The sequence below is a fragment of the Mytilus edulis genome, chromosome 2 (genome assembly GCF_963676685.1).
Source record: "Mytilus edulis chromosome 2, xbMytEdul2.2, whole genome shotgun sequence".
Classification (NCBI taxonomy): domain Eukaryota; kingdom Metazoa; phylum Mollusca; class Bivalvia; order Mytilida; family Mytilidae; genus Mytilus; species Mytilus edulis.
Genome location: NC_092345.1, coordinates 56,121,210 through 56,134,312, shown reverse-complemented (window position 1 = coordinate 56,134,312; position 13,103 = coordinate 56,121,210). Strand labels below are relative to the sequence as shown.

General features: G+C 31.0%; 1 protein-coding gene across 2 annotated transcripts in view; it reads left to right on the top strand.

Moving 5' to 3' along the window:
- The window catches only part of LOC139510282 (dual oxidase 1-like), a 71,273-nt gene extending 64,611 nt beyond the window's left edge, over positions 1-6,662 (top strand). For both annotated transcript variants that reach the window (XM_071296778.1, XM_071296776.1), the window contains 4 exons: positions 871-1,035; positions 2,198-2,353; positions 3,307-3,438; positions 5,091-6,662. In XM_071296778.1, the coding sequence (XP_071152879.1) occupies positions 871-1,035; positions 2,198-2,353; positions 3,307-3,438; positions 5,091-5,213 (576 nt within the window). In that variant the 3' untranslated portion in view covers positions 5,214-6,662. The remainder of the gene's footprint in view (positions 1-870; positions 1,036-2,197; positions 2,354-3,306; positions 3,439-5,090) is intronic.
- The last annotated feature ends 6,441 nt before the right edge of the window (positions 6,663-13,103 follow it).

The window sequence follows — 13,103 nt, the reverse complement described above, 5'->3', positions numbered from 1 at the left end:
AGCTTACATGGTTACTAAATCTTGTACACAGGTTAAATAAGGGGGAAAATTTGATTGGTTATATTCCAGTGATGGTTATTTATGCCCGATTTATGGGCATTATGTTTTCTGGTCTGTACGTCTGTCCGTTCGTTTGTCTGTTTGTCCGTCCCTCTGTCCCAATTTAGGTTAAAGTTTTTGGTCGAGTTAGTTTTTGATGAAGTTGAGGTCCAAATAACTTGAAACTTAGTAAACATGTTCCCCATGATATGATCTTTCTAATTTTAATGCCAAATTAAAGTTTTGACCCCAATTTCACGGTCCACTGAACAAAGAAAATGATAGTGCGAAGTTCAGGTTAAAGTTTTTGGTCAAGGTAGTTTTTGATGAAGTTGAAGTCACATCAACTTAAAACTTAGTACACATGTTCCCTCTGATATGATCTTTTTAATTTTAATTCCAAATTAAAGTTTTGACCCCAATTTCACGGTCCACTGAATATGGAAAATGATAGTGCGAGTGGGGCATCTGTGTACTATGGACACATTCTTGTTATCTTGTGATGTAACTTGATATGTCTTTAACTGGGCTCTTGGTCATAAAACTTTACTCAGGACTCTACGTACAAAATTTATACTTGATTCACCAAATTCAGTATTTCGGTTTGTTGAATTCTGTGTCTTGAGTACTATAATTGTACTCAAAATTTATACTTGATTGTTGAATTCAGTGTCTTGAGTACTATAATTGTACTCAACATTTTTATGACAACAAGGACCTAATGTCCTGTTGATTGTTTTACTAAATAATTTTGTCAGGAAAATACTCTGGTATTACTGAAAATTAAATGTGTTCTTATTCATGTCTCATAATAAATTTTTGTATTTACAGCTATTTTTGGATGGTCCCTATGGAGCTGGACAACAGGACTGGTACCAGTATGAAGTGTCTGTATTAGTAGGAGCAGGTATTGGGGTTACCCCATATGCATCCATTTTGAAGGATTTTGTTCACATGGCACAAATGCGTAGTACATACAAAATGAAGTGTCAGAAGGTAAACATTTTATGAAAGATATGTGAAATCTATATATATTTTATTTTTTTATATAAATAAAGAGGTGCCAAACCAATGCCTTTGTGCTCCTGAAAGTGGATACTAGTATATACGCAGGGTTGTCAAGATAAAAAAATAGATACTGCTAAATTGACAATAACACTTAAAAAACTTCCATCTTTTATTGGATGACATGTTTTACTGATTAAAAATCCCATACAATTACCCCAAAAATCCTATACAATTACCCCAAAAATCCCATACAATTACCCCTACAATCCCATACAATTACCCCAAAAGTTCCTTAACATAAGCCTAATATTTTAAACATGAATTTTCGAAAATGTCTCAATACCTTCCATATTTTTTTTCAAAATAAAATCGATTTGAAAAATAACCATTCGCATCCTCTTTCATGTCATCTTAATGGTCATAAAATAAAGAAAGGCAAAAAAGTAGTAAAGATAATAGTCTATCAATGATAGAGGTTTTACTGCCATTAATTCTTAACCTTATTTATATGTACATTAAAAGATTTTATCTTAACTGATATTCAATATAATTGAATTGTACCAGAAAAGTCGTTATTTATGTCCAATTAACTGCCTGATTTAATTTTATTTTAATTACTGAAATGTTATTGTAAATTTTCAAATTCCCAAGAAACTCCCTTACTGTTTTTTCTCTTCGAAAAAGCTTTTAACTTTGAACTTCAACTCATAGAGCACATTGTATTGTAAAAATATGCCAACAAGAAAATTGCAAGATACTTTGTGTGGAATTGGAAAATGTTTCCACAAGTCTAAGGACTTTAACACAACATTGAAAAAAACATACATTTATTGAGAAATATTCCAGTAATTGATGGACAAGTTCCTGAAACAATATATGTTATGCAGATAATTATTATTACCCATTTAACATCACCAAGATAATTGAAATCATTTTTTTTTAGCAGACAAAATGATAAATTTCACATTTTTGTCCATAGATCATAAATCATAATAAATGCACATAGAAGTTTTTAATTTTACAGTGTTGTCTAGTAATGTATTTAAGTAAACCTATAAAACATTTAATTCCCATATTATATGATGCAATACCAACCATTTACAATATATAGTCTACTAGTAAATAAATAAAATATTTACTATATTTGCAGTTATACTTTATATGGGTAACAGGCAGTCAGAGACATTTTGAATGGTTGTTGGACATCATCAGAGAAGTAGAAGAAGTTGACCAGAAGGGCATTGTCTCTATTGATATATTTATCACCCAGTTCTTCCAGAACTTTGATCTGAGAACGTGTATGCTGGTAATTATGATTTATAAATTTATTTATGCAGAATTTGTTCTCTGAACTCATTGTAGTCTGTAGATCATATTCTTTCCTATACATTTAACTTGGATGGAGAGTTGTTTCATATATATCTATAAACTAAGATAAACGGAAAACATATTTTGATATTTATTTTGTATCACTTCAGGAAAAGTATTTATGGTTTTGTAAATTTAAGAGCTCTTGAAGCTTCTAAAAAAGCATTACTTATTAATTTCAGCTTTAAGTTCATTACTAGATACATTTTGTAATAATTAATATTTTTACAAAGACCACCCATTTATTGATTTGTGGTATGACATTACCATAAAAAAATGAAGAAAAAAAGAACATACACTGAAGTTATAAGTTATGTCATCCACATAATTGTGTGAACTGAACAATACATAACCTGGTTCATGACATAATTGTATGAACTGAACAATACATAACCTGGTTCATGACATGATTGTGTGACCTGAACAATACATAACCTGGTTCATGACATGATTGTGTGACCTGAACAATACATAACCTGGTTCATGACATGATTGTGTGACCTGAACAATACATAACCTGGTTCATGACATGATTGTGTGACCTGAACAATACATAACCTGGTTCATGACATGATTGTGTGAACTGAACAATACATAACCTGGTTCATGACATGATTGTGTGAACTGAACAATACATAACCTGGTTCATATAGAAATTTTGAATTACACTATTTCTGTGAAATAATATCAGCTGAAATTTTTACATATTGCTGTTAATATTGAATTCTGTTTCTGTATTTAAAAGTTTCTCAAAGATCTCTTCTACAGTCTTCTTTATTGTCAATGTGATTAAGATAGCTGATGGATGCTTTAGTTTACATTTATGATCATTTATTGTAACTTAACCAACATGATTATTGACTAATTGTGTGTGTATATTTGACCTTTCAGTATATTTGTGAGGAGCACTTCCAGAAGTTGTCAGGTGGTCGTAGTCTATTTACTGGATTGAAAGCTACCACTCATTTTGGCAGACCACAACTCAGTTCTATGTTTCAAGCAGTACATAAAACACATCCTATGGTAATATTTTTGTAGTTTAATGTCATGTGAAAATACATAAAATTGAGAATGGATGTGGAATGTGTCAAAGAGACAACAACCCGACCATAGAACAGACAACAGCAGAAGGTCACCAACAGGTCTTCAATGCAGCGAGAAATTCCCGCACCTGGAGGTGTCCTTCAGCTGGTCCCTAAACAAATATATATACTATTTCAGTGATAAGAACGCCATACTAAACTCCAAATTGTACACAAGAAACTAAAATTAAAAATAATACAAGACTAACAAAGGCCAGAGGCTCCTGACTTGGGACAGGCGTTAAAATGTGGCGGGGTTAAACATGTTTATGAGATATCAACCCTCCCCCTATACCTCTAGCCAATGTAGAAAAGTAAACGCATAACAATACACATATTAAAATCCAGTTCAAGAGAAGTCTGAGTCTGATGTCAAAAGATGTAACCAAAGAAAATAAACAAAATGACAATAATACATAAATAACAACAGGCTTCTAGCAGTTAACTGACATGCCAGCTCCAGACTTCAATTATACTGATTGAAAGATTATGTCTTCATCATATGAATATCAGGCACAATCCTTCCGGTTAGGGATTTAGTATCATACCATCATGATAAAATATATGAAAAGAACATAACCCGTGTCATGCCAACAACTGGTTTTTAAATAAATGTGTATAGTTTCGATGCATAGACCCTATAAGTGAATCAATATTAACACCAAAATATGCAATCTTTCAAATCTGACTGGATTGTTTTTTTAGAAAACGTTATTGCATTACTAAAATTTCTCTTTCTTTAAATTTTAATTGCAACAAAGTCATCTAGTTTTGCTTTATAATTTTGTTTTTGTATAAAGACAATTCCAACCAGATTGTGAAAAAAAACCATAAAATTTCTAAATGTTTTAAAAAAACAATAATTGTTTTTACCTATCTCTGAACACCTAATTTCTTACCTTTGTGATTTCAAAATGAAAGTTGCATCTTTGAAATAAACTTTAAAGATGATTGCATTTAGATAACATAGAAAAATTGATTTTAAATAGGAACAAATCTTGAGGATGAAAAAAAATGTCAACGATCAATTTGAGAGAGAAATTGTCTGTAATTTTTGAGATATTAAGTAATTTTAATTACCAAGGAAATGTTTCATGATGGGAAAGCACTTGACCCAACAAGTGACAAATCTGATGATTATTTATAAAATCTGCTACATTAAAACCTCTTCATTTGAAACATAAGATAAAACTTGATCTAGATTTTCATATGAAGTCATTTTATCTGCCAATTCAAAAATGAAAAAAAAATGAAAAAAATAAAGGGATGGTGGATGGCTGATCAAAATCCAGGAGCTAATGAAGATAAAATTATTATTTAGAGAACAGTCTCGTATTATCCCACATATTTTAAGAATATTAGGTTCAACTCATTGACCTTCAATCTTTGACTCTTTATATTGAAATTGACTTTCTCATTAAGGCTATATTATCTTGCTCATGCTGAAAAAGTTTCAGGATAGACTCTTTTCTTATATTTGATATGTAATAGAGTTTTATTTAGTAATTAAAATATGAAAATTCTTGCTCTGGACTAAACGTTACTGCTAGGTTTATTGTTATACATAATTTTAATCTCCTGTTTTTTTTGTAGGTACGTAAAGTTGGTGTTTTCAGTTGTGGGCCACCAGGGTTGACAAAAAGTGTGGAAGTTGCAACAAAAGATGCCAGCAATACTACAAAGGCTTTGTTTGAACACCACTTTGAGAACTTTTAATTTGGAATATATGTGGAGGTTTAGCTTAGAACCTATTTGGTTGTATATTAAATTTTTATGATATTCTCATGAACATTTGCCGAAAAAAATTTGTTTATTTTGTTACAAGGGGAAGCTTGCCTATAGACACAGTTTATTTTATCTATACCTCATATAAACATCTTCATGAAGTTAAATAATATTTTTGATATATGTTATAAGGAAGCTAACTTTTAAATTATTTTTTATAAGGATATTGTCTAATAGATTAAAACTATTAAATACATTAATGCAAATTATCGTTGAATTAAATTAAATTATATGTTAATTGTTCAATGCCATATGAAAGTTTTTTGTCGAAATTCTATTTAACAATGTTAAATTTGGCTCATATTCAAAGTATTTTGAGATTATGCCAAATAACCATAAAATTGATTGGAATTTTTTTTTTAAAATGACAAATTCTGGTTGCTGATAAACAAAATCATCTGTCAGCTACACTTCACCACTGTATAGTCAGTGTTATTGTTAATTCCACAAATTACATCTCAAAGTGATAGTTACACAAGTACTGTTCCAACAGCTGACAACCAAGATACACACATATTTATATCTAACACAAAATATATTCTGAAGTACATACAATAGTTAAAAATAAAGAAATTGTTTGAAAATCAGGAATGATATCAAGAGGAAAATTGATGTTTTTCTTTTTTTATTAATCGTGAAATTGGATTCAATCTGAAAGGCATTAACAACAAATGAATTAGTGTCTTCTAGAACATAAAAATAATACTTTATAAACAAACCATTGTCTTTCAAAATATATATGTATGTTGCATCTCATGATAGTGCCAAAAATGATTCAAAGTAGATAATTATTTTTTAAGATATAAAAAATGGTGCTCATAAATTTGATTAGAACAAAAATGACAAAAAGTTAATGAAATACTTGAAGGACATGAACTTATTTCTTAATTTTGCGAAAAAAAAATTATCTGATGTACTTAACATGATTTTGAGTTCAAAAGCAAATATGATGGGAATCTCTTGTTCAGAATGTAATATCAATATTGCTGTTCATAACAATCTGTTATCTGTATTTTAAAACTTTTTTTTATATTAAGATTTTCAAGTCTCAAGTTTTTGTCTTGTTGTTATGGAGAAAATATACAGATAGAGAGTCTTAAAACATACAGGCTTTTTTTATTATTTTTTTGTAACAGGTTAGAAATACAGGATCTCATTTTTCATCATTCTAATTTATTTTGAAGGCTGTTTTTAAAAGTGCCAAAATAGAGAATATTTTATTATAAATTTTATATTATACTCAAAAACATTTCAGTGCTATGATTAAAGGTTGTTGAAAAGTTCAGTAATTCTTTATCAAAACCTTGTTGATAAAGGTATATCAAAATATTATATACACCATAAAATGGAAGTTTTGTTTTGAATAAAAATGTACATTCTTTTTAGTTCTTATGATTCAGTTTTCTGGCATAGAGAAATGCAATTGTTTCATGTAAATATGCAAACTACATAGTAGGCTGTTATGAGACCAATCAATTCATATGCATTCAATTAATATAAACACATTTATGAAACTAATATCACTTCAGGAGGACTTTCTGAACTCCCTTATGGTCCCGATTCACAGCCAATGCTTAGCAACTGATTTACATGAAGCCATCGAATTTGAAATGAAAAATAGTCTTGAATTTTAGATACAGAATAATAAATTGCTGTAATATTTCTTAGTTTGAGCTAACTTGTTCAAAAAGGCTTCTGTAATCAAATACTGTCTGTAAGCATCATCTCACCCTGTGAATATCATGGCTACAAGCAGAATCTTTGATTTGTTTGTTTGGTTCTGATTGAGATTGTGACACGGTGATGACTGCTGTACTACTATTTTGACAATTTTACCTATTATGTCTGTTTTGTACATGCATGGTTGTAAATATAATGGAATTTGATGCCACTGTCATACAAGTGAGAGGTTTAGTGCTATAAAACCAGGTTCAATGCACCATTTTCTACATTTGAAAACCTGTACCAAGTCAGGAATATGACAGTTACTGTCCATTCGATTGATGTGTTTCATTTTGCCATCTGATCAGGGACTTTCCATTTGGAATTCAGTATTTTTGTGATTTTACTTTTTACTAGTTTCCGAAAACCTTTTATTAAACTACTCAGAAATGTTTTGAATTCTTTGGAATTAATAATTTGGTGACACTCTACAACAAATCTTGCATATCTATTCTTAAAATAAAAAGAACCAGGATATTGGTTATCCGTCATGAAACAAAATCAGTAAATGCACAGCAAGAAAAAACACAAAAAAAGCAAAGGAACTGTGTTTTTATTGATAGTTTTTCATCTGAAAGTCACAGTAAGGCCTTCAGCAAGAAGCCAAGTTTAAATTGTTTCATATGGAAAAAAAAATCTGCCAGTATGACAGAAGGAGTACACAATTAGTTCACATTGGAGTAGCAAGTGTCATTTGAAATATCAATCTATTATACTCAAAATATGTCATCCATAAAAAAGTCTACAATTTCAAGGAGACCATCTTTGATGTATGTGGTGTTGCAATCAGTGTTTTTCTGATTGCAAACAATAAAGTGTATCTACGATTTTTAGTAGATGAAAGGTACTTTTTCTGGACAACATGTAGTTGATCTTTCAATAAGGGATATGTAACCCCAAATCTTCACCTTACTAGAGATATTTTTGTAAAAAACACATCTCAATAATATTTTTACTATTGGCCTCAATAGTATGCAAGATAATGTCTTCTGGCGGTTCGAACATTTTGAATTTACTTGTTCTATGTATTCAAAAATGGAAAACAAAAAGAGTTATTTTATTACAAAATATGTTGTAAAAAAGATGATATCTGGCATTAGTAATTATATTTTTTGAATTATGTCTGGCATATTTGCAGTAGAGATTAAATATTTTTTAAGTAGAGCAACACTGCATATAGATTACTACTTGCCTCATTTTGTGATCTTATCATACATACTTAAATAAAAGCAACAGCTTAAACCAAAAAAGATATTTTTATGAACAGATTTTAGGTTGCACTTTGTAAATACAGCTGTTTCTCAAACCACACCTCTTTTGGAGAGATTTAGAATATTCATAGAAAATTAATTTTGTTTACATACTGGTTTCCAGTTATGCTCTCTGTGTTCCATTTCATAGAGACAGAACTTTGGAATGTTACCAGTAAATATACATGTGCATATTGTTTACATTGGAATCTGTGGTAACGCTTCATTTGAGGTAGGGGTAGTTAAGAAAATTAGTGTTACTTTAAACTCTGAAAAGTTCAGGGCATATAAATGTTGAAAATATGCCGCACAGCCCTATATTTTGACCTTTGAAAAAAATTGTAGTGCATTTGAACTTTGAACCTATAGGAAATTGCATTGTCAATATTTACAAGTATGTCGATTTCAACATGTTTACGAGACATCATTACTGACCTCATTGTACTAAAAGTATCTTTACCAGTTCATATATCAATAAAATCAACATATTTTGAAAGGTTTAAGTTATTTGATTAATAATGCAATTTAAGGGACAGAATTATGGCCCTGATAATACTGTGATGAACATGGGTCATCAGTTTTATTTTACTAGAGTTTATCTTATTTCTTTTATCAAGCTGACACATTGTTATACGAACTCGTTATGTTTGAAAGTTGAACAGTTGTCTACTTTCGGTTTTGTTTTGTTTACATTACTATGGATATTTATAATATTTAGAATCAGTAACGGACCGGTCGTGGTTAGCATACCCGGAAATATTCCGATCGGTAGTCGTAAACATAAGGGCCATCATTCAAACGTTTTAGCATTAAGGGTTAGGTAATTATAAACACTCATATGAATAAGACATATGGTATCGTCCAAATTAAATGGTATGGTCCAAAACCTTAGTATATAAGCTGATGTGCTGTCAGAACAAGGGTCGCTTGATGGATAATCCAGACGCCTTAAAGAAGGGAAAAGGTAATTATCTACGCTTTATAAAAGAATTAATAGAATCTGAATAAGAATCTATCTGCGTACCTGAATAAGGTTGCAGGAGTAATAAAGTTGTATTTACGCACCGGGTAATAGGTGCATAGGCGACTGTGCGGAAATACGTGCACTGGTTAGGCAGTGCACAGGCTGAATAAGGCAGATAGTGCACAGGATAGCGGTGCACAGGATAGTAGCGCATAGGTAGACATTAGCAAGGTTTGGAATAGTGCACAAGTTAGCACTGGTTGTTGCTTAACACAAGGTCTGTTCAAAGACAGCAACACGTCCCACACATTGTAAGTGTGTGATAGAGGCCAAAATACAAGTTTAAAGATAGAAAGCTAAGAAACGGTGCATCTTCCAATATCCAGGGGTAAACTCTGGTACGATACCCAGAAGTCACTACACCGAGTACGTGACAATACCTCCTTCTTTAACTGTTTTGGTTCAAAATAAAACAAATATCATACAGAAGTCCTACATCATGTTTTTTTCACCACCATACCTCAAAGAAAACTAAAATGTGGTCTGATTTTTATTTATTTTGATTTCTACTCTGAGTAATCCACAATCAAATGGTGTACATTTTTTTTATGTGAGGATGCATTTAAGGGTCGTATAATAACTTTCAGCGAAAATTTATCGCTCTCGTCTATATTTTAGGCATCATTGATTAGTATTGAGCATAATGTCCAAGTCCATTTCTCAGATACTTTATGATCACAATGTCTGTAATTTTGTCTGACACTAGTTGAATTCCATTTTGTTAACTGTTTTCCGATTATATACACATGGAAAAAAGTATTGCAACACCTTGATTTTTTAAAATTTGAAAAATCAGCCTCTTTTTTTTGATGGAATATAATAAAATATGTGTATAATATCATTGAAACATAGTTCACGATAACATTGGCATTGCAACGAAAAAAAAATGTTTAAAAAAAAATGATTAATATAACCACAATTTCAATAACAAAATGAAGTGTTTTTTGTACAAAAAAACGCATTTGACAAGTTTCACTGTAGTCGAACTTTACAATGTCAGACATTTCAAAATTAATCTTCAGATGACTGTTCACATCATGGTTGATCGTTATACGCCAAAGAATTAGTACTTTGTGCGCAGCCTCCATTCAAACGGATAACCGCATCTTAACGTCTTCTGATTCCTGCCATAAATCGACTAATTTGTTGCTAAGGTAGCAGCAACCATTTCTGATGAAGGGAATTGTTTATTTCATGTTGTGTTTGAACTGGGGTGTCCTTTCGCTCACTTTCCGCCCAATAGTGTCCCATATAAGCTCAATATGGTTCAAAGCCGGGCTACGATCGGGCCAAGCAAGATGAACCAAATTCCATTTGAACATTGGATCTTCCTCCACGATGCTAATTTCCAACTTTAGCGAGCTCTGCACTACATTGGATACGGAAAACTGTAAGTCTGCTCGTTAGCAAAGGTCTCCGAAATGGTATTATCGCACGGTAACCAGTAGCGATGAGTTGATCTCGAACAGTTCTTGTTAAAAGGCTCTTGTATGGCCACTACTCTTATTTTAGGATTGTCTTGTATGCAATGGGTTTCATTCTGACCAACCTTCATTATGCTTGATTTTCTCTAGCAAATGGTATAGGGGGTCTTCATTATCTCGGAAGGTCTTTCACAGCGTTTATTGCCTGATTTTTATTCTCAAAACGACTTCAGTGGAATGGTGATGACCAACAATGCGTGCAGTTGTTACAGCGACATCCCTGCTTCTCTTATGCTGATAATCTGCCATCTTGCTGCAGTTAAGAGTTGTCAAGGACCCATTATAAGGTGTCAATCACATAATTTTAAAAACTTGGTTATTTAAAGTGCTGAAAACAATGAGGATCAAAACATCTTTTTTGCTGTTTACGGGTACAGTAGCTGCATGTGCAGATAAAAACTTATCGAGTCGATATTTATTGATTAAACTCAGGTGATACTTAAATAATGTTTAACTAGTTCTATTTTACCAAATTATATCACAAAAAAATAATGAGTGTTTTTTTTAATTCAATTTCAATTTGGTGTTGCAATACTTTTTTCCAGTTGTATATAAGATTAATTAAGCCAGTTTGACGTTTTTTTGTAATTGTATATTACAACTGTTTCACGTTCAATCGTCGCCTTGATTGTTGAGAACTATGCCCTTTTCCAAACAACTGTGCATGACATATCAACAATATTTTATGTATGGATTCATTGCAATGAGGTAATGTCACATTTCATTCAGCCTTTACTTCATTTTCATTTTTATTTTCATTAACCTCCCAAATAATTTCAATATCACGGTAGTTGAGTAATTGTTGCCAATTTGCTGGCGTTTGTTCATTAACGAAACACAAAATGTAAAAAAAACCTTTTCTGTCTTTTTTGACATGATCTTCATTCTTCTAGCAATTGGAAAGAAGGCTTTGTCAGTCATATGTCATATACATCTTTCAGACCTTAAGGCTTTTCAAACTAAATGAGTTTTTGAACAGATGCATAACAGTGTTTGAGGGAAATAATCCTGATTTCAGATATTTTTACGATTTTTTGGCTGGTTTGTTTCAGGTCCTTTGTTTAACAGCTGACAACACATAATGGCTTGCTTCTTTTTTTTTAAAGCTTTTGGCTGAGTAAAGAAATTTTTTCAACGGTGAAATTTTAATTTAATAAGTTTGTTTGATTATAGAATATATTTCTATAGAATGTATTTGGTTGGTTTTTTTTGCTATCCAATAAGTAATTTATGAAAACATTAACTCTTTAATTTATGAAAACATTAACTCTTTAATTTATGAAAACATTAACTCTTTAATTTATGAAAACATTAACTCTTTAATTTATGAAAACATTAACTCTTCTACAAGATATTGAAAGACATGGCGATATGTCATCTTACATTTATTATGGAATTTCATTTTAAAAAATGGAGAAGCTTCATGACATTTAGAGTCGTTAAAAGTAGGTATCTAGTAATTTTCAAAAATGTTCTTAAAATCCAGTTAATTAAAGATCACGACGGTATTTACAACATTTCAGATTCATATAGACTTTGTACGACAAGATGATATCATTCATAAAGACAACTGATCTGGGATTCGTTCTTTAGCCATGTCAATTGATCAATGAGATGTTGTGAATAAACTCATCAAAGATACCTGGACTAAATTTTGTATATACGCCAGACGCGCGTTTCGTCTACAAAAGACTAATCAGTGACGCTCGAATCCAAAAAAGTTAAAAAGGTGTAACCAGTTCATCAGTTTTCAATTTAGACTTTTTAATTATACTGAATTAATCTCCATATGTAATTGGGTCAACTCAATATATAACTCAACAGAAGTAATAAAAAGTCAACAACTGTTGAGAAAATTTATAGAAGAGAAAATATACTAATTCAAAACACAGAATTCATACAAATGCAAAAATCAACAAATCGACGTCCCACCGACTAAACAGAAAATGGTATATTAAGTGAAAATATTGTGCATTGAAATAGATATTAAGCAACAATATTCATTTCCAACTAGTTCATTTTAATCAACATTTGAAATGAAGATTTCTTTTAATACATACTAGTATTTGAATATAAAATTGATGAATCTGTATAAACTAAAATAGACCAAAGTATTGAAACCTATCGATAAGTGTAAAGCTATAAAGTAATTAACTTCTGTCGTCTGACCCTAGTAAACTGCTACGTGTTCCAATTAAAGTAATTTTCCAAGAAACATTTTTTAAAACATCGTTCATTTATTAGCTGAAAGTAATTTTTGACACTATAAACCGTTCAACTGAGTACATCGGATTAGACAACATAGTAATTTCCCAATCATTAAATAAAAAACGATTGAAAA